Consider the following 23011-nt stretch of genomic DNA (forward strand, 5'->3'; position numbering starts at 1 on the left):
ATGTACGTTGGATAAATTTGTACTTGAAGTTAGTGATCTGAAAAGATTGAAGTGCAACTTGGCATTCACTTGGGATGAGACCTCACAACTAAAACCCTAGAGGGATGAGATGAAGACACATTGAAAACTAGCTCTAGGAAGCATCAAAGAGACACACCAGACAGTAGAAGTAAGTTGAGAATGGATGTTACACTTGGCAACAGTAGGGGTCATTTTTGATTGCCTGGGGACTGCTCTTTCTAAACCTATAGAGGCTGAAATAGAACCATGGCATTTGAAGGCACACTTGTTAATCTCTTTACTTTATATTTTCAATCATGATCTGGCTCATTATCCCATTTACAAAAAGAAAGGTGGTGAATGTCTATTGTGGTGTTTTCATGATTCTTAGGGTAGGAATAAAGGAGAAAAAAATAAAACCACTATTCATAGTCTCAAATGGTTCACTGTGATGGAAGAAACAGTGGGTTCTAATAGAAGGGTCAGGTGGTTCTGTCTTACACGGATTATTATAATGTGATAGAGGCAGTCAAGAAGAGATGAGGGCAGTTGTATGGGCAGGCTTTCAGGTTCCCCAATTTCAGCTGTACGATCTTTGGTAAGTAAACTTACAGACTGACGCTTTGGTTTTTCTTACCTGAAGTTGTTTAGCAGATGATCAAAACGGGCCTTAGACAAGTGAGTTATGATGAAACTGTGCCCCTCCCTGCACAATGGCATATGTGAATGCACGGGGAAGAGTTTCCGGCAGTGGAGGATTGGAAAAGGTGGATGAAACAACTCTAGATCAGTGGTTCCCACCCAACCTGGGGTTAGTGGCCCCCGGGGTCAAATGACCCTTTCACAGGGATCACCTAAGACCATTGGAAATACGGATATTTCCATTATAATTCAAGCAGTAGCAAAACTACAGTTATGAAGTGGCATTGAAAATAATTCTGTGGTTGGTTGTCAGCACAAGACGAAGACCTGTATTAAAGGGCACAGCCCTTGGAAGGCAGAACTATAGTAAAGGCGCAGCACTAGGAAGGCAGAACTATAGTAAAGGGCGCAGCACTAGGAAGGCAGAACTATAGTAAAGGGCGCAGCACTAGGAAGGCAGAACTATAGTAAAGGGCACGGCACTAGGAAGGTTGAAAAGCACCACACTAGTTATCAGCAGGAAGTTAGACTTCACTCTGAAAAATGCTTCTGATTCCGTTATCCTCAACCATGCCAGTTGTTTTAATATTTTCATCTAAAAATTTTAAATGTTTTTGAAAACTTCATAAATGAAAGCTATATTAGAAAGGGAAAAGTAGTTTTGTTTTTCTGTTCTTTTCCAGGAATGTTTGTAATTTTGAAAATTTGCAGTGGTACCTCCTTTCCGGATGTTCTTCAGGGAGTGAAAGAATATTTAAATCCACTCTTAAACGTTGCGGTACCCTGTCCTAGCTGCTGTTACACAGCGTTAGTGCACACACATTTACTTCTCTCTCGTCAATGAAGTCAGACCCAGCCTCTGATTTTGCATGCACTTCCACCCTGTTCTGGCCTGGCTTTCCCCAGTCTCGCTAACCTTGTTCCAGAGGGTTCTCCTTTGGAAATTTGATATGCCCAGATCAACTGTAGTCAGTTTTTAAAAGGCAACCTCACCATTGACTATCTTGAAGAAAAAAGTTTTTGGCTCCCAAGCCTGATGTTATGTTGGTAAGCTTTCACACCATAAACCCTGGGCACATGTGGGACTGTAGAGTGATACATGAAACTCTATTTCTACTTGGGGAAATAGGCTTCCGTTGTGTAGCTGACAGGCCTCATGAATCTATGATCCCCCTGCCTCCCATTTGCAAATGCTGATTACTAGTGTGTGCCGCCACCAGACTTAGGTTCATCAACTCAACTTTTGACTGCTTTTCTTTTCATTTGAATTGTACATCAATCATGCCTTTCTTTCTTTTTTTAAACTTTTTAAAATTGTTTTAATGAGCTATATAAGAAAATCATGCCTTTCTTGTGAGCACTTTAACTTCTGGATGCCTTGATTTCCAAAATGAGTGACTCTATATTTTTAATATCAAGCAGTATAACAAATGTTATTAGATAAATATATTATTTTAAAGAATATCTCATATATGATGTTAAGAATGTTCCATAAATCTTTAAAAACTAGCTATTTGTTCCTGACAACAAACGGGATATAATGAAAATGGAAGACTATGGCTAGTGGTTATTTACTTATATGGTCCATATGGGCAGGCACAACATAAAAATAGTCCTTCATCTGAAATGCTTTTAAGGTTAGATTTCAATTATAGAATATTGTTGAAGATTTAGAAAAATTTAGAACATATAGTAAATCCCTGTGTATTTGAGAATGACAGAGAATAGAGAACAGCCATTTGTTCAACTCCTAAATGTTCTGGTTGTCCTGGGCCTAATGACTTCATTATATTTCATTAAATATTTCCAACATCTCCCACAAGGGAACTAATCATTACAATGACTATTTTATGGTCTTACCACTGTGGCTTAGATCTTACATCCCACTGAGGAATTCAGGCTTCGAATCCAGCTGTTTCTGACCTTGATATAAAAGTGCTTTGAGAATTTGAATAGATTGAATTGCTAAAAGGAAGTATTACAAAATAAGTTAAATAAATGGGGGACTTCTGGGTCAGAGGATAAGTTAAACTTTCTTGGTCTTATTCTTCATTTTAACAAATTTGTCTTAGATAATATCTTCAGATTTTTGTACTCAAGTCTTTGTGAAAAAAATGGAATATGGTTTTTTAAAAAATATATTTAGTAATCCTTTGGCACAGATATATAAAAGTCCTTCATTATTAAGGGATGTTACATGACAGATTATACTATGGTAGAGCTATAACCAGGAGCACAAGAATAATCAATGTTTTGTTAATAGGTTTTTGTGTTGTTTGAAATGGTAACACATTTACCTTTTAAAATTTTTGTTTATCTTTGTGTGTGTAGGTGTTTGACTTTCAGGTATGTCTGTGTATCACATACATGCCTGGTCCTTGCGGAGACCAGAAGAGGGTACCAGATTCCCTGAGGTTGGAAGTACAGATGGTTGTGATGTGCCATGTGTGTGCTGAGAACCAAACTCATGTTCTCTGGGAAGGCAGCCAGTGCTCCAACCACTGAAGAATCTCTCTAGCTTCAAAGTTATATTTTTGTTCATGTAAATCTTGTAAGTAACTATAACATTTTAAGGATGAAGATAACTTGAATAAATTCATAAACCATAAACCATATAAATTCTTTTATATGTTAAGTGCTGATTACCAAATTCTATCTATCAAAAACTGTATTTTCTGTGATTTTTCTGGTGTGGGCTAGATATTCTTTATATAAAATTCTATTTTAACTATATGTGTACATTAAAATTAATTGTCACTGATTTGTTCATAATAAATGTTCATAAAATATGTTCATAATATTTTGTTCATAATATATTGAATACTATATTTCCTTTCACTACCTTAAAATAAAACCAGCTAATGATGAAGTGTATATAATGTTTTAAAGACTATATTGTCATTATTGAGCATATGATAGCATGTGCTTAACTGTCATTTGCTATTAGGGTATCTTTACTAAACTCTCTAGCTTTTTACTTTGTAACATTTCACAACAAATAATTTTACAGTGCATGAAAGAGAATAGTGTAGAATAATGCATAAAAGAGTTGATATAATCTTCAAAATCTATTTTTTTCTTATAGCTAAAATATTGCAATGAAAAAAAGTCAGGCATTCTTTTATAAACTAGCACAAGTTTGAACTCATGGCCCAGAATACACTGAATACCATAAAACAGCCATACACCAAAGGCCCTAGTGATAATCAGTTCAAATCTTTCTCCCACATGCTGACTTCCAGCATTATCTCATTTTGTAGAGAGAAAAGTTAATTCAGGTCTAAAAACTAAGCATTCTTTTTTCAAAAATAAACAGCACACTATGACCAGCTATAACTCTTTTTTTTTACCTATGAGAACCATATCACAGAACTTTGATAAAAATAAAACCTTTAATATTAAGCTTTCATCATGAAAGACATTCGACACACAAACTGTCTACAATTAACTAGGATATTCTTGATGCATTAATTCATTCCCCAGGACTCATGTGGCTTGTAGAACATTTTAACTAAAATTATCCGTCAGAGAAAAGAGAACTTAAAATAAATAAAAACAAGCTCCACAAGATGAAAAGAAAACAAATATGTCACTAAAAAGTTAACTTTTCTTTTTAACATCCATGATTAATTCAGTTCTCTAGGAAGTCTTGTAAGGAAGACATCTGGTTAGCGGAGAGCTGAGCTAGAGTCCTGCCCTATAGCAAGTAGGCCCAATGCATTTTCTCAATGTTGAGATCACAGCTACAGTCCTTCTGTAGCATGTACATTTCTACAAGCAAACAAATATGCCAAGGTCATTGGTAAATCGCTCCAAATACAAACTAATAAGTCAGGAAACTAACAGAATAGAAAGATTAATTTGACAGGTATATCTTCCAACAATCTCCCTCCAAAAACATATCTTGTAAAAACACAGAAGGATTTTTTTCAAGGGTTAAAAATGAAAAGACACTAAACATGAGCTGAAGATTACTATGGGATTCTGAGCGGTGAACTAACACTGGTCATCTGTCAGCCATGGTGCTACTCTTGCTACCTAGAGTCATGCTATTGTATGTTTCCCAGCTTTACTGTTATGCAGTAAAAATTAGAATTCAATAAATATGGAGGGTAACTCATACCTTAAATTCCTCCAAGATTTTGTAATTTTTTCCATGATATTCACAAAAGTTTTTCACTTCTTTACATTCGGGACAGCATCCATTGTGTTCCACTTTTGTACATTTCGGATGAATTTTAGGGCATTCCGGCTGGTCACAAACAGGTCCATCTAGAGCACAGACACATGGACAGTTGGAATGCCCCGGGAAAAACCGTTCTCCCAACTTGTATACAAAGCCGCTGTCATCCACACACCCTTTCCCTCGATAGTCATCAAAGATCAGATTGTCATTACTGGAAGCCTGGTCACCTTCATCAGCAGGATAGTCTTCGTGACTGATGGCAGCAGAGGTGACCAATCCAGGGATGACCAATAGAAGTATGCAAGCTTCATGAATATGAAGAGCCATCCCCCTCCTCACGGGCTTCTGGCTGTTCTCCCAATATTAAATACACTCAGCTCCTTCCATGGGAATGTAAGGGGGTGGGCTGAAAATAAATATTTAAAAGATAATTTGACATACGTAAAGTGAATAAAGATGCAATAAGCCCACCTTAAATTATTTGCATGGGCTCAGTTTGGAAGACACTGAGACTTCAAATAAACAACGTTCATCCAACTGTCTGCCAAAAGTTTGAAGAGTTAATTTTGGTAATATATGTTTTAATAAAGGTCATTTATGGAGTTATTTTACTTAGGACCTTTAGGTTGTAATTTTTCTTTGAATTACAATTGTCTAGCTGTTTGCACATTGTAAGAAGTGGTCTTATTGAAACTTAAAAAGTAATTGCCAAGGATATTTGAAACCACATTTATATTTTTCTTTAAACTGGATGGATCAGTGTGGTAGATTATAGGTGTTATAATAATCTGCATAAAAAGAGATTAAGATGAAGCATTAAACTAAAAAAGGGAATTAAAAATAAAACAGTTGGATGCAAGTTTAAATGAGATGGATACAGTACAAAAGCTTTCTTTCTCATGCCCATAATCTAGATTTTGAAACACTCTGAATATGAAAATAGTTTAACAAATCATGGTGCATACATAAATACTACTACAAGAAAATTTAATTTGTTAAAAGCAAAGCCATTTATACTATGGCTCACATCTTTATTTTTATGTGGGAGATAAGCTCCTAGTGGGCCAGAAATTTTTTTGTAGCAGCCAAGCTCTATTGGTCATGTGATGTTATTTGAAGTTGACTCATTCTATATAATATGACACCATTCACGTTTTATTGAAAATATAACTCATTGGTAATGACCAAAATATTTACATTTAGGTAATTTGGGCTAAGACGCTAGAAAAAAAAACTTTCTGTGAAACTTTCTTAAAATAATAAACAATTGATATTCACAGACTATATTCCTTATTAGCTGGCTAGCAATAACTGTTATAGACGTCCAGGGTGCTAGTATTAGGAATTAATGTTAGCAGTGAGAACCTTTTGAATATTTAGAGTAGCTAGCTTATGCAAAGATTCTGATGAAACTAATTTCTGGGAGTAAGAGATAAGAAAAATTATTCTAAAATATTTCATTTATCTATTTAAATGTTATTGGCTTTATGCCGATATCAGTAAGATTGTATGTAGGACATTTTAAGGTATCTAAGTTTCATTCACTGTTTTATTTCTAAACTGTATAGAAATATATAAAAATATATAAAAACAGTGATAAACTACTTCTTTTCAGGCTAGCATATAATTATAATAATTTTAAACATGATGAAGATGATGTTAGGAAACTTCATAAACTCTTAGAATACATTTGCATTTTAAGTTAGATATGCAAATTCTAGTAATAGTAAAATGGAAGGCGATGTATTCAGATGTTCTCTTTTCAGAGAAGGTTGATATTAGTATTCCTTCAATATTCTCTGGTATTAGAATTCCTTTTGGGTGAATTCCTTTGGGTAAATGATAAAGAAGATGAATTTCTCTTAAAATATGTCAAAAATAATGAGTCATGGCAGAAGAAGAGAGTGCAAACCTCTAATTCTACTTGAGAAGCTAGAAGCTCCCTTTGACAAAGCATTTCTTTTCTTCTAAATACTACTGAGGTCACAAACATAGTAGAAGCTTCAGGAAAGACATAAGTGTGATTTACTAATTAAAGCATACATTTATGCACCTCTCACATATGTAGAAAGTTTATCTTGCAACACAAGGAAGCTACAGTGCCTCCTCACAGTGTCCCCAGCGTCTATCAATCCATGCAAGGAAAGCCATGTGAAATACATACAGCATTCTGCATTAAAATGACCCAGGCAGAAAAGGATCATTTTGTAAGCCACAGGTAGGCATTAATGTGCAAGGTTATAATAAATGTAAACTTAAGGATAAAAGCAGGGATGGGGTGCCTGCTTCATATAGCAATAAGCATGATTTTATTATGAGAAATACATATCTTTTTAATAAAAGAAAGTTCTTAGGCTATTTTTAAAAGAGCTATCATTATAATAAATGTGATTTAGCACCATTTAAAATGCCATTCAAAAAGAGAGAGGCTATAGAAATCAAACAACACCATTACCTGAAGATTTTAATAAGAATGCAACACTGCTAAACTGAGGATCACTTCCCAGCTAAACTTCCCCTCCCTGTATTGCTACCCATATGAGTTAAAATGACTGCATCTGTTTCTTTGAGAAAGCAAATACAACTCATGTCATAAGAGTCACTTACCTAGTCACTCTGAGGTTAATGGTGGTACTGAGGGTCACAGACCAATCTGAACTTAAAGGTCAGGTATGTCTTAGGAAAGCCGGTCCTCTTTAGTCACCCAAAGAATGCATTTTCAGGCATGAATTAAAGGCAATCCATCCTCTCTACCTCCCATTTCAAAACACAGCCAAGAAGCAGTCTCCCACCCTTCCAGAGAGAAACACAGCAGACACACATAAGAAATACGCTTTGGACCTGTCTTCAGAATTCAAAGCAAGAAGCAATGCTGGTCCTGTGGAAATCCGGACCCCGGTAGCAGAATCATGTTGAACTTATTTTTAGCATTTTCTTAGATCCTTCTATGAAATTTCCTGGCTGCTTATGCCTCCTCCACACATGGGTTCACTTACACAGTGTTTGCTACAGCAGTAGAGGTGACTTGGCTAGGCTCTGAGGATCACAAACAGAAACAGCATACTGAAGCTTAAAGCACACTCCACCGGCAGAGCCAACAGCATCGTCCACAGTATGTTGACTGGATCCCTCCTCACACACCAGAAGATTCTAACTGTAGACGTGAAGCAAAGGCGCAACTTTAGCTGGGGTTTGTCATCGCTGGGAGCAGTTTGCAGACTGCTGATTCGGAGCTCATCCTGCCGGCAGCCGGGAATTCCTCAGCACCACGGACAGCGCCAACAACTGGCTTCCAAGCCCAGCTTGGTCGAAACCCCCAGCTGCTTCCGCGGACCAGGCTGGAGTGTTGTCTAAGCAGTCACTTGATACAGCGGATGCGAGCCTGGGGGATGGGGGGGATTCTCCGTGCGAGACACTTATTTGCATTCAAATCACAATAAAAAATTAGAAAGATGTAATTTTGCTTTAATGCATTCTTGGATGGGCTGCAGAGATGAAAGTTCCGGGGACTTGCGTTTAGATTTGTGCCATCTGCAGTCTTTGGTTATTACTAATAGATAAAGCACACTCATTGTCAAAGAATCTGTGAAAATGTATGCTTGCCGACTCTATTTGACCCTTTGGTTATAGAAAGACTTTTCTTGTGTTATACATAATTTAACTTTGGATTGTCTGCAGCTCGGGTTTGATTAAAAAAAAAAAAGTAGCCGCGTTTTCCTGCAGTTTGTTCTCTAACGTTAAAAATCAATGTCTTGTAATTCATCTACTCTGTCATTAGGCGTCATTGTAAAGCTGTTTCTTCCAACCCCCTAGCAAAGATACCCTGTCTCTAAATTCATAACCAAATGAGAAAAAAGAAAGAGAGAATGGTGAAAAAACAGACAGACAAATGAGTAAAATGTTATCATTTTTATTTGTAAGAGTTTGGATCATATAACATTCCCCCAAAGCTTGTTTTAAAACAAATCTGTTATTTACTGGTTGTTTTAACCAGGTACTTCCTGGCTTGGGAGCAGACTATGTGAAACATTTTTAAACCTTAGAGTGGAATGCCCTCTGCAGCAGGGTGAGCTGTTGCTGATCAGAACCACAATCGAACGGTGCCGTCAGAACCCCCAGAATACAGATTCTCCCCATCATGGGAAAACACCACAGTGTGGACCTCACTCTCGTGGCCCACCAGTTTGTGAATTTGTCCAGATTTAAGATCCAGCAAATGGATTACTCCGTTGGCACTCGCCTGAGCTAAAACTCGACCTGAAAAGACATGGAAACAGAGGGAGATTTAGCTCAAGCAGTCAGAGTATGCAAATGATACACATTTTATTTTGTTTTGACTGTCATTCAACGGACTCATTTTTGAATTAGACCCTCATTAAAGATAAACTGAGTCCTATCTATGAAAAGAATTTGAGCCATAATTAAGATACATTTAGAATAAAAGCCTGTAGCTCTATTTACTTAACATTCAGAGGTCATTACAAGCTCTGTCATTCTTCTTATATTTATGATTGACAAATCATTTTGAGATGAGATTGAGAGTAACTAAAGGGAGTAACTTTATTTTTCAATTGAATACATTAAGATATTTAAAGGAAAAACATTCAAAATGAAAAATAGAACACATGCCTTGCTTAAATAAACCTTTAGGTATTTATTCTAGGAAATTCAAAATGTATCTACCTGTTTTAAATATGTTTATTATAATTCTGTTAAAGCACTGTATAAAACAATAATAGTAGGGATATATATATATGAATTCAGTACATTTTTTGGAGTTTAAATGAAATAATTAATATCTCTACTTCAAAATAACATATTTAACTTAACTTAAATTTCAAAGTTCCTGCAAATTAAAACATATAAGTTAATCCAAATCTAGTGTGGGAAATCTTCATAATTTTTATGACATTTTTAGCGAGTAACAAAGAAAATAGCCTAATTTAATTAATAATTCTATTGAAAAAAATCCCAGTTGAAAAACTATCTGGGCATTTGGAGGCAAGTAAAGCAAATAGAATATGCTCACCAAGCTTAGAACATAAGTATCAACCGTTGGGTTATCTATTCATACTATCATCCCAATAGCAGTGCTTAACATTTATCAACTCTTTCAACATGCTGATACTACACTGAATACATGATGTGAGTCATTCTGTACAATTGATTCAAGGACTGAATGAAAGAAGAAATAGCAGTAATTCCACCAAGTGGATGAAGACAGAAGCTTGGAAGACTAAGGAAGTTATTCCTCATGTATGAAAGAAGCTAACATTCAAACACAAAAATTCCAAAACTGCAGCCCAGACTTGTAAGCATCATATTTCCACATCCAGATGACACTATATCAGTTATGCTTCTAGACAGATTTTGGAAATCTGTGATCCTGAAAGAAAGGGAGTTTGTCCATTTTGGAGTAAGAATTCAACAGAGCTATCACCATAAGAAGCATGGTGAAATATATTATCACATATCATTCTCAAACTGTCATAGCTGCCTTGGGGTTTTAAAACAGAGAGGGGTTTTAAGAGGAAAGTTAAGGATGAGAAATACAGCCTATCTGCAAACCTCTATAACTACTGGGTTTCTTCATCTAGAACAAAACCTGACACAGCAAACACCCTTAGGATGGATTGGAGTGTCCAATGCAGCAGATGTGAATATTTATTATAAACCCTCTTCTCCTAAAATCTTTGCTGACAGAGGCATTACACACAGACTTCCCTTCTAGCCTCACTCTAGAGGCAACGTCTGTGTGTGACTTTCCTGAAACTCAGACAAAAGGTTTTTTCTTGAACTTTTTATACAATAGTCATTAAAGGAATGTTGGATTTTAAAAACATTTGGAGCCATAAAAAAATCAAAGCCCTGTTACACTGTATATGCATTTCTACTTTTGTTTAGTATATTGTTTTTAAGCAGTTATGTATAATTAAGAAATACAGGTTAGTAGTTATCTATAATAGTCAATTTTATGGTCATGTTAGGTATGTTTTCAAAGTCATAAATAGATATATTTAGATAGATAAATTGTCTTCAAACACTTCAAAGAGTATGACATTTAATATGTTTAATAACCTAAATTTTTGTGACAGTGAAACATGTCTGCTCCTGACAATACCCATTTACTTCAAAAGAAGATGATGGATATGAAAGAAATTTATTATGATTATGGACTTTTCTTTCTTTACAGCGAAGTCAGCCATTTGGGCAAAGAGACTTTTCCTTACCTCAATTACTGACAGGATTACTGTCCAAACTGGACCAGCAGGATGCAAAAAGAAAACTAATGCCAAACTTTGCTAAGATAAGGTAAGACAGCCAATCAAAGTTTCCTGCTTTTAAGAAATGTCTGAGCTCTACATATTTTAGAGCATGAATTTCTTCTCATGCTCCATCAATCTTTAGAGATTCTTATTGTAGTAAAAATGGAAAATTAGTCTTTCAATTACATGTAAATAAATACATGTTATAGATTCCAAAAAAAGAAGAAATTTCTGTCAGATATACCATGCCTGTAGTCCAAAGCTGAATACCCCAAATATTACAGAAGAACCTAGGGTGATTGTCCAGGCAGCCAGATGTCCCTGTTGTTACATAACATTTTCATTGTTCTGGGGTCTTTTTTGGAGTTAAAGAGTAAACAATTAGACTTAAACTTTCCTTAGTTAGGGTAGAAAGTGAATTAGGTACAGAACTCTAGACTTACTGAGATAGGATAGATAATTGAGTACTTTCTCTAAATTTACCAAATATAAATGGACTGGATATTGTAACTGCTATTCTTATTTAATAACTGTTTTTGTTGCATAAATTTTACGTTTAAAATTAAAGTCTTCTTTTTTAATTTGACAAAAAAGAACCAAAGTCTGTAAGGAGAAAGATTTAGCCTTAAACCACTATTTTGTGGTCAAATCTGTAAAAGTCAAAGTTAGTAATATTGAGAGGGACTTGAGTAATTTCTGAAAGTCTGTAAGATAAAAATTCTAATAGTTTTGCATAATGATTGAGCAGGTTTACATGCTCATTTTATGCTCCCTTTCTAGTCTTACAACATATGAAAAGTAGGTAAATACTTTAAAATTTCCAAGATGTATATACCTTTAAGTATATCTACACAATGACTATGTCCTATACAAAAAATTATAACACTAGAACACACTACTGGAAATTGATTTCTGGTCTCCATATGTGTGCCATGGAACACATACAAAACCCTCATATAAGTCAACATATTTAAAAAATATTTATATTATGACACAGAAAATGGAATGATATATAATCTGAAATAGTGCCACGGGAATTTACGTGAAACTTGGAGTAACATTACTCATGTTAAAGCTGATTTACTTCTCTAAGGTATAAAAGGCCTCAGCCTCCCACAAAGAACCACACACTACTACAAAATGCTGAGAGCAGGAGAAATTGTCTACTTCAGAGAAAGTGCTATCCAATACAAAATATATATCTGAAAATGTATAGTTTTTAGTTATATTATGTACAATCAGTGTTGATTAAAAATAAAATTATACAAAGTACATTCATAGAGTTAGGTGTTTTTCACTCGGTCTTTGAGTTAGCGTGCAAAGTAATGGTTTTCATCATGACATTTTCGCAGACATGTCATTTTACCTCATTCTTATTACTGATTCCTAATTCCTTGTCCCACTGTCCCCACTTTTCTGGTCCTTTTCCTCTGCTTAAGGCATCTTCTTGTCTTCATCTCCCATGGCTTCCACCATCATCTCTTCACACTCCCTTAACATCTTTCTTCTCTACGTTCTCTTTCTGCTTTCACAACCTACACACACACACACACACACACACACACACACACACACACACACACACACACTAATTTTAAAATTAACAATTCTATATTTAAACATCTTTTGAATAAAATATGACTTATTTCTTTTATGTGTTACCTTCAGAAAATTAGGCTACTCAAAGTTTTCATCAAGTAAGAAAACACTATTTTGGGGTGTGTTAATTTTTAATAGCTGTATTTATATAAATAACTCAGTATATATCAACAGTGAGAGATTATAAGTACCTTTCATTTGTGTGTCTCCAAAACCATAATTACATTTATTTATTAATGAGGAAAATTCCATTTTGCTTTAATGATGAATGTGAAAATTCCTTTTGGTTTTGAACTAAGTTTCTTCCAATCTCTGCTACTAAATGAGATAATTAATCTTTGTACATTTGTATATTTTTTAAATTTTATTTCAAGAAAACGTATAACTTTATTTATACAACAAAACTTCTTTATGTTGTTGTAACAAGCAAATTTTTTATTTAAGATACAAAACCTGTTTGCTGCAATAAGCGTATTTTCAGAGAAAAATCCCACTAATTCCTTTTTAAATAAAGCAGCCTCAACTGAATTTGTCACGAGAAACCAAATACATGTACATAGTAACCTGGGCATTATTTTCATCGCTCTTTCTCTTCAAACAGGAGGAGCTAACCTATAGAATGGCATCTCCATTTAGTACAAACTACCAAATACTGAACTCTTCATCCCTTGCCAACAAAAGATGCAGATAAATTATTGGCACTTTTTAAAAACTATATACAAATATTCTGTGAAATTTTTCAGGTTGTTGAATGCTTTTATTCAAATTCAAGTCTGCTGTAAAAATGCTGGCACTTCTTCAAACTAAAGAACTTTTGATATCTATGCATGTGGAAAAACAGTTTGGCTCCAAGAGCATACCTCTAAGGAAGTAAGGAGTTATTGTAATGGCGTTTCAACTGTATTTTAATAAATAAGGCTTGCCTGGAGATCAGGAGAGTAAAACAGCCACACTAATCAGCCTTACAGACCAGGCAGTGGCAATACACATCTTTAATCCCAGTAGCCACAATAGTTGCCATAGAAACTGGGCGGTGAATACCTTTAATCCCACAACTAGAGAGAATTATAAAATGTTGTAGTAGAAGTGGTGGGGCTGTGTCCCCAGCACCCCAGCTGCCTGGCTAGCTTATACCCCGAAATAATTACACAGACACTGTAATTATTTTTAAATAATTTTTATTTAAATTTTAAATACTTTTAAACACTGCTTCGCCCATTATATCTAGCCTCTTCTCGGCTAACTCTCGCACCTGGACTAGCCCATTTCCAATCATGTGTGTAGCACTCCAAGGTGTGCTTACCAGGAAGATTCTAGCCTACGTCCATCCTGGGTCGGAGCTTCATTGCATGTGCCCGGGAGAGTGGAGCATGGCATCTGCTCCAGAGAGCAGAGCTGTCGAGTCTGAGCTCACTTCCTCTTCCTCCCAGCATTCTGTTCTGTTTACTCCTCCCACCTATGTTTTAACCTATCAGGGCCAAGCAGTTTCTTTATTACTTAACCAATGACCTTCCTCCATCATTTCCCCTTTTTCTGTTTAAACAAAAAGGAAGGCTTTAACTTTAACATAGCAAAATTACATATAACAAAACAGTTATCAAACAAGAATTACAGTTACAATATTTATATCTATTTTATCTTTTATCATAACAATGAAAAACTATAACTATAACTATCTATCTATTCTGCAACTCCATCAAAGACTCCAGAAGAATACAATATTACCTAAGCAAACAAAAAGTAAGCAATTTTCAAAACTCTAGAAATGACAGAGACATCTTGCTGCCTGGGCAGTCATCCAAAGTTTCTCTGTACCATTGGGGCATCCATCTTCGGCCTACGGGCCCATAGTATCCAGAGACATTTCCATGAAGCAGGAAAATTCAAAGTCAGTTCAGTCACTATCTGCTGTGTCCTGCAGAATGTCTCGCAGACTCCTTCATGAATCAGGAACCCGAAAGATCATCTCACCTTTAGGCAAGTTTAGTAGTCCTCTCTCTGCAGGTTCTCTGTGTCCAGTTTATGCAATAGTCCAGGCAAGAGCAGTTTCTTGCCCAAATGGCTATCAAACTCCATAAGGATCCTATTTGATGCCCATCTTCTTCTTGAAGTAGATTGGTGCTGCCAGGAGCAGAGTGTCTCATTGTCATGAAAAAACCCTAAGTTATTAAAACATTTAAAATGCCATATTCTATAATCTTTGAAAGATATGAAGAATGCCTATCTAAAATATATCTATGCACATCTAGAAAACCTTAACTAACATGACTACAAACTTGACTATTATGATTATCTATTAACAACCTATATACATTACATTTTTAAGTGAACTTCACAATCATAATACCTTAATATCATAAATACATATACATATAACAAAATTGACCTTAAATCTCTATCAATAAAGCAAAATCTATACTAATGCAAATTATTCACACCTATATCATATCCCCCTTTAAATGTAAAAGAACATTTATAAACATTTTTTGCGAATATGGGCGCAGTTTTTTCTCTCCAAACTGCTTTCTGCTGAATGGGGGCATCGTTAATTAGGTCTTTCATGTTATAATCTGTGTGCCAGGGTCATCTCAGTTATCAACTGAGTGAAGTAATTTTTTGAAGGCGTTCACAGCAACCTTTCAGGAGGACGCGGTCTATCATACCACATTGGGATAGAAGCAATCCACAGACTCTCACCCTCTGTGAAAACAAAATAAGAAACTCCTTTTCAAAGCATCATGTCCTTAGATCCAAATTCCAAAGTCAAGGCATTTTCAAAATATCTATGTTGGATTAGTTCAGCAGCATTTATAAACAAATATCTTTTAGCAGCTGTTGCTCCTTCCTCAGCATTCAAACAATTCAAAGAGAGCATAATAGCATACAGTATCAAAATTCTCTGTGTATTTTCCATCTTTGTGCGCTATATTTTAACCTCTATTTTGTTTATTTTTACTTTTATTTTTTGCTTTGAGTCAGGTTCTCTGTATATCTTTGACCTGGAATAACTCTGTAGACCAGGCTGTCCTTGAACTCTCAGAGATCTGCCAGTCTCTGCCTCCCAGGCATTCGGGATTAAAGGCATGTGCTACCACACCTTGAAAGTCACAGAGGTCAATCTCCCTCTGCCTCCCAAGTGTTGGGATTAAAGGTATGTACTACCACACCCAACTACTCTCTTTCTTCCTTATTTTAGTTTTTTACTTTAAGAACTTTAACTTTTAGTCTGCATATATTTTTAACACTGTAAATCATTTAAATATTTTCTTTGTCTTTGACACTCTCTTTACTCTGTTTTTCTGACCACATGAGCCTTTAATTTACCAAGCAATCTCAGTAGGACTAAAGCCATGGCTTTGCCGGCTAGATGTAGCCCATTCCTTAGCTTTCTGCCATTCCAACCTTGTGGCTGAGGTACGGCCAGAGCCGCATTCAGTGCCACAAGTCTACAGTGTTTCAAGGTACTTGCCATCAAACAAGTTGCAACAGACAACACTCAAGTCAACTCTGTAGCTGGCCCTCCTGCCTCAGACAGTCAGAGTTTGCCCTGGCAGGACAGCCCAGAAAGCTGGCATTGTAAAACAACCCAGGTTTACTGCTGAAAACAAACAAACATTCAGTCGGCTTTTATCAACACCATTTAAATGTTTCATGGCAGGACCTCTTAAGAGCTGCAGGGTTTTGCAGCTGAAGCTGAGTCAGGAAGCCTCTCTTAGATGAGAGTACTTGCTTGCTTCTAGCAAGCAGAGCAGACCCGAGAAATCGCTGCTACCAAGAAAACATGCTTTACTCTTTCCCAAGCTTTCTCAGGCTTTCAGTGGATACAGTTGTCCACACATCTGGGTGTCATTCTGTAGTAATAATTGGAGCGGCGGGGTTGCATCCCCAGCACCCCGGCTGCCTGGCTAGCTTATGCCCCAAAATAACAACACACAAATTGTATTCTTTTAAACACTGCTTGGCCCATTATGTCTAGCCTCTTCTTGGCTAACTCTCACACCTGGACTAGCCCATTTCTAATAATCTGTGTAGCCCATGAGGTGGCTTACCAGGGAGATTCTAGCCTATGTCCATCCTGGGTCGGAGCTTCATCGCGTGTGCCCGGGAGAGTGGAGCATGGCATCTGCTCCAGAGAGCAGAGCTGGCGAGTCTGAGCTCACTTCCTCTTCCTCCCAGAATTCTGTTCTGTTTACTCCTCCCACCTATGTTTTAACCTATCAGGGCCAAGCAATTTCTTTATTGCTTAACCAATGAAATCAACAGATTGATATATGACACTCCCACATCACTAAAATATGAGGAAACAGCCCTCAGGTGCAGTCTCATTCTGAGATTTTTGGAGGCAGGATTGCCATTTTGGATTAAGGTTGAGGTAAGAGCCAGTGGCTAGCTGCTTTGCTTTTAGGATCTTTAGGTCAAATCCTAGTTTCTCTTATTGAGTTTTCATTAATCGTGCTTCAAGTTATCTTAAGCTTTTCAATTTTTACATCCCTTTCTCACCCTGACAAATCTTCCCTAAAGTTAAATGCTGTAGATTATCCTGATTTTTAAAAAAGATTTATTTAGTATATACAATGTTCTACCTGCATATATTCCTGCATTGCCAGAAGAGGGCACCAGATCTAATTACAGATGGTTGTGAGCCACCATATGGTTTCTGGTAATTGCACTCAGAACCTCTGGAAGAGCAACCAGTGCTCAACCTCTGAGCCATCTTTCCAGCCCCCTACCTTGATATTTTTTTTTCTAGTAATCTGGGGTTTTATTTTTTTAGTATTTTTTATTGTTTTTATTGAGCTATAAATTTATATTTATATTTTATTTATATTTTTCTCCATTCTCTTCTCTCACTCCTCCCCTTCTACCCTCTCACATGATCCAAATGCTGCCAATTTACTCAGGAGATCTTGTATTTTTCTGTTTCCCATGTTGTTTAGATCCATGTATGTCTCTCTTAAGGTCTTCTTTGTTGTCTAGGTTTTTTGGGATTGTGAATTGTAGGGTAGTTTTTCTTTGCTTTCTCTCTCTTTCTCTCTCTCTCTCTCCCCCCTTTTCCCTCTCCCTCTCCCTCCCCCCCCCTCTCTCTCTCTCTCATCTTGTTGTTATATTATTCCAAAAATACATTTGGATATATTTTTCTCTTTTTATTGTTTTATTGAGCTATACATTTTTCTGCTCCACTCCCTCTCTCTCCTCTACCCTCCCCCCTCCGCCATGACCCTCATGCTCCCAATTTACTCTGGACATCTTGTCTTTTTCTCCTTCCTATGTAGATCCTCGTATGTCTCTCCCAGGGTCCTCTTGGTTGTCTAGGTTCTTTGAGGGCTGTGAACTGTAGGCTGTTTTTCTTTTTGTTTTGTTTTTGCTTTATATCTCAACACCACATATGAGTGAGTACATAGTATATTTGTCTTTCTGGGTCTGGGTTACTTCAGTCGATATGAATTTTTTCTACATTAATACATCTATTTGCCTGCAAATTTAAAGATATCATTTTTTTTTGGCTGAGTAGTATACCATTGTGTAAATGTACCCCATTTTCTTCATCCATTCGTCAGTTGATTGGCATCTAGGTTATTTCCACATTCTGGCTATTAAGAATAATGCTGATATGAATATAGCTGAGCACATGTCCTTGTGGCACGATTGAGCATTCTTTGGGTATATACCCAGAAGTTGTATTGCTGGGTCTTGAGGTAGATTTTTTCCTAATTTTCTGAGAAATGGCCATACTGATTTCCAAAGCGTCTGTACCAGTTTGTATTCCCACTGAACATAGAAGAGTGTTCCCCTTACCCCATATCCTCTCTGATGGCCAAGGAGGTTGAACATGTCCTTAGGTGTCTTTCAGCCATTTGAGATTCATCTGATGAGAGTTCTCTGGTTAGGTCTGCAGTCCATTTTTTTATTGAATTATTTGTTCTTTGGCATATTAGGTGTAAATATGGCCACTGTCTGTCCTCTGTGGTTAACTAGTGGCTTAAAATATCACCACAAAATATCCATATTCTTAACTGAAATTACTATCCTATATATCTGCTAAGCTTTGACTCCCAAGTTGGTGCTCTTTTCACTATTCTGTTTTGACAATAGAGAATGTCAAGCATCTTGGTATACTTTTTAACATCTCCACAGTTAATTAAAACCCTCATTGCACACTTAGGTATAGTCCTACCACCTTTGAACTCTCTCTTCATTAATATCTCTTGTGGAACATTCTCCTTAGCTGTATGCCTGGTCCCTGGTTATATCATCCTGACAGAAGCTGATCCATTCACTGAATCCCAGCTCAAATGATTTTCTTCAACTCTAGGTACACACATCCTTAGAAGTTCCTCCTCCTGGCAATATGTGCATCATTTTATTCCTACTTTTACACATTAATGAGATCCCAAAAGTATGGTCAGTCATGTGTGTGTTCTCCATTCCTAGCTTTGTATTTACTCAGGGACAAACAAATACCTGTGCATTTGACCAACTTAAGAATGAGAGTGTTGTGATCAATACTCTCAGTGGGTAATAATTAAAGTTGTCACAACTACCAGTTTTAGGGCTTCTTGTTTTCCAAGCACTGTCCTAAGTCCTCCAAGTGTATTATCTTACTTTACCATGACAACAACTTTATGGGGTAGAATATATCTGTGCTATGAATTATAACAGCTATGATGGCCTTTGTGTGTTTGAAATTCAGCTAGCAGAACTGGAGTGCATGATGTTTGCAAAATACTCACCTGATTTTTAGGATTTCCCATGAACAAACAATGTCATGTACTCCACAAATAGCTTCATGGTGATCACATTAAAATAATCTTGCTTTAAATATATGATATTTAATAAAATAGACTTTGATTTATATTTGGAAATATATGCAATTTATTAAAATGATTCTTAATCTCACATTTTGAAATATTTGGTCACAGTAATATTTAGAAATATCTTTCTGTTCGACAGTGCTGGAACATGTCTTGCTTTATGGAGGAACAAAATAAAATTTAGAGAGATTAAAGCAACTTCCCTAAAATCACACAGTATATGACTAATGAAATCCAGATTTGGGATCCTGAAGACTCCAAGGTTCCTGCTCTTACCCTCTGAGTATGCTTTGATACCTCAGGATGAATTGTTATTGATTGGCTCAATGTCTTCTTTCCACTATGATTAAACTTCCCTTACTAAATTTTATCATGGTTCGGAGAAAATTCCCTTGTGTATTAAACTCCAGTTTTGAACAGGACCTATGTGTTTTCCTAGGAAACACTTTAAATTTCACATTGGCTATAAGAAATGTTTTTAAACGCTTTTACAACATTTATGAATTCTGAGGACCTGGTTGTAGAACTAGCTTTCTGGGAAGAAGCATGGAACTTAGGAGAGTTGCTTTTGTTCTTTGAAAGATTGAAGAGCATCCAACATTTCCAAAAATCAACAGTCCTTTGGTGATCAGAAAAGTCATTTCCATAACTTTGAGTAACTATACAATATTCACATGCTATACAAGAATTACCATTTTGTTTATGCTCTAAGCAAAACAAATAAGAATGAATCCACAAGTAAGGGGAACAAACTCTCATCCATTGCTGGTGGGAATGCAAACTTGTGCAACCACTTTGGAAATCAGTGTGGCGGTTTCTCAGAAAATTGGGAATCAACTACCTCAGGATCCAGCAATACCACTCTTAGGAATATACCCAAGAGATGCCCAATCATACTGCAAAAGCATTTGTTCAACTATGTTCATAGCAGCATTATTTGTAATAGCCAGAACTTGGAAACAACCTAGATGCCCCTCAACAGAAGATTGGATAAAGAAATTGTGGCATATATACACATTAGAGTACTACTCAGCGGTAAAAAAAACAATGACATATTGAATTTTGCATGCAAATGGATGGAATTAGAAAACATTATCCCGAGTAAGGTAACCCAGACCCAAAAAATGAATATGGTATGTACTCACTCATAAGTGGATTCTAGCCATAAATAAAAGATATTGAGTCTATAGTTCATCATCCTAGAGAAGCTAACTAATAAGGTGAACCCAACAGAAAACATGTATAGATCTACCTGGAAATTGGAAGCAGACAAGATCACCTGACAATATTTGGGAGCATGGGGATGGGGGTGGAAGGAAGGGGAGAAGGGAAGTGTGGTTAATAACATTTTAATGCAGTGTAGATATGTTTTTCTTTTGTTAGTGCCAATTGTTCCCAAAAAGAGCAGATATTTTGTTTTGTTGAGTGATTTCAGCTTGGTTTGTTTTTACATGAGATATGTCTTCAGTACTAAAGCAACCTCATTTGCTAGACTGACAAAGCGTTGACCTCAGATGTCAATTCATATTCCATGGATTCAAAGCAAAAGCTGCTGACATGAAGAAAACATTTTAAGCAAGCCTTGTTTTAAGAATGTGTTTGATTACTAATATTTCCCATGGCAGTTTACCTGTGTCATTTGGTAATGGAACACCAAGAGGAAGGATAAGAGTTGGTGTTAGTTATGAAATTCCTTAAATCATGTTGACAGAGATCTTTGATTTTTGTTTTGTTGATGTTGGAATAATAACTCCCAATTGTAGGTAGTGTGCTCATTAGGGGCTGTGCTACTTTGTAGGAGTCTTTAATTGATCAATAAAGTTTCCTCCTGTGAGCTACTAGTTATCAGGTACTGTTCAGTTGATGATATAACATGGACCCTTTTTAAATGAGGCTTATTAAATTCTGTATCTACTGAAACATCATATATCTTAGGTAAGATAATTCATTTTGGAGACTTGTTTCTTACTAAGTGGCATCTACACATTTACACACATTATTAGCAAAGAAGTTACACAGCCACTTTATAGTTTGGACATGTTATAGGAATATAGAGTGATAGTAATATCACAAATCAAACCTTGAAAAAACTATGCATTTTTATTACTTCATCACTAGAGTATTTATTCTAGATTAGGTGCTGTAGTTACAGGAACAGAGTTTTGTTATAAGAATGTTAACAGTTAATTTAATGTTATAGAAGCTGATTCAAAACTTTAAAACTTACCATGAGTAATGAAAACGTTAATGAAATCCATCATTCCATTCCTCATTAGTATAACTACAATACTTTCTCATGATTATTCATCTTTGGTTGAACATTGAGCAACATGTTTCCAAAGACACAAAAATACTCATTTTCTATTTCATTCAAATTAATCTCATATACAGATCACAGGAAATCTATTTATCACAAGCACAAGAATGGAAACTAAAACAATTGTGTGCCCAATATGAAATAACATATCAGAGAGGGGAAGACAGGCTTTGATCAATAAGGAAATGATTTTTATACACATCAGTACCAATTTAAAGCAATTCTCTCGATCAATACAGATAGGCAGAAATGCTTCTCAGCATTTATTACCTGCAGAGAGTGTTATTGATTAATTATATTGATTTTTTGAATGCATGTGGAGAGGCATCTGTTGTTTCTTTAAAAGATGCCTTAAAATGAAAAGTATCAAGAAACTACTTAAGTTTTGAGGATTTGCATTAATGGCTCAACCTAGATCATTACTCAGAATTTCCAAAACACTGTTGAAGGAGATATGAAATGCAATTTAGTTTATTTTTCATCCTGTTGCTAATCAATATAATACTTCTATAAAATATTAAGAATTACCTTGGCTAAGTGATAGCAACAATTCATAAACTTTCCCAGCTTTTTTGTACTATATTATTCTTGCTAAAGTGGCCTAGCTTTTGTTTTTGTATTGAATATTGTTTGAATGGAGAACATTTGATGTTGTAATATAAATATGTGTGTAAATGTGTAAAATAAGTTTTAAATATCTTTTGGTAGTGCATGTCATAAAAATTATGGTAGTTAGGGCAAATCTCCTTTTCCTACCATGGGATTTCAGACCAAAAGATATGTTTGCCTTATTTAGGACACATAATGTATTTAAAGTATACATCCAGATGTGGTGTTGAAGATAAAACACATTATCACTTAATTTTGGTATGAAAAACTACGTATCAAGTAGCTACATGTTAGTCCCTTGTGTACATTTTTTAAGCTTTACTCAAGAAGCAACTAGGTAAATAGGTAAAATCCCTAACTGTTTTAGGGACATTTGTAAAATGCAGAAGGTAATTTTTTTTAAGAAAAATATAGTCTTTCCTATAGTATGTTGTTTTCAAAATATGTTCCCCCCATTAGGAATGTAAATGAAGAAATTCCTTAACAGGCGTTCAAAGGAATTGTTCTTTGAACTTTACTGAAATCCCTTGTGAGATGCCCTTAAAGTTCTAAAAATGTTTAACTAATTATTGAATCTATT

General features: G+C 35.8%; 2 protein-coding genes across 3 annotated transcripts in view; both read right to left on the reverse strand.

Moving 5' to 3' along the window:
- Vwc2l (von Willebrand factor C domain containing 2 like) overlaps positions 1 to 8236 on the reverse strand; it is a 152868-nt gene extending 144632 nt beyond the window's left edge. Inside the window, exons 1-3 of one of the 2 annotated variants that reach the window (XM_026786440.1) lie at positions 7436 to 8236; positions 5056 to 5234; positions 4766 to 4914 (exon numbers count right to left, since the gene is read on the reverse strand). In XM_026786440.1, the coding sequence (XP_026642241.1) occupies positions 4766 to 4914; positions 5056 to 5155 (249 nt within the window). In that variant the 5' untranslated portion in view covers positions 5156 to 5234; positions 7436 to 8236. Of the gene's footprint in view, positions 1 to 4765; positions 5235 to 7435 lie in introns of both variants that reach the window. The other variant, XM_013351619.2, reaches the window with a different exon arrangement.
- A 487-nt stretch (positions 8237 to 8723) lies between these two features.
- Positions 8724 to 23011, reverse strand: part of Spag16 (sperm associated antigen 16) — a 1047686-nt gene continuing 1033398 nt past the window's right edge. Inside the window, exon 16 of the mRNA XM_026786385.1 lies at positions 8724 to 9085. Coding sequence (XP_026642186.1) covers positions 8910 to 9085 — 176 coding nt within the window. The 3' untranslated portion in view covers positions 8724 to 8909. The remainder of the gene's footprint in view (positions 9086 to 23011) is intronic.

Source organism: Microtus ochrogaster, linkage group LG4, assembly GCF_000317375.1.
Source record: "Microtus ochrogaster isolate Prairie Vole_2 linkage group LG4, MicOch1.0, whole genome shotgun sequence".
Classification (NCBI taxonomy): Eukaryota; Metazoa; Chordata; class Mammalia; order Rodentia; family Cricetidae; genus Microtus; species Microtus ochrogaster.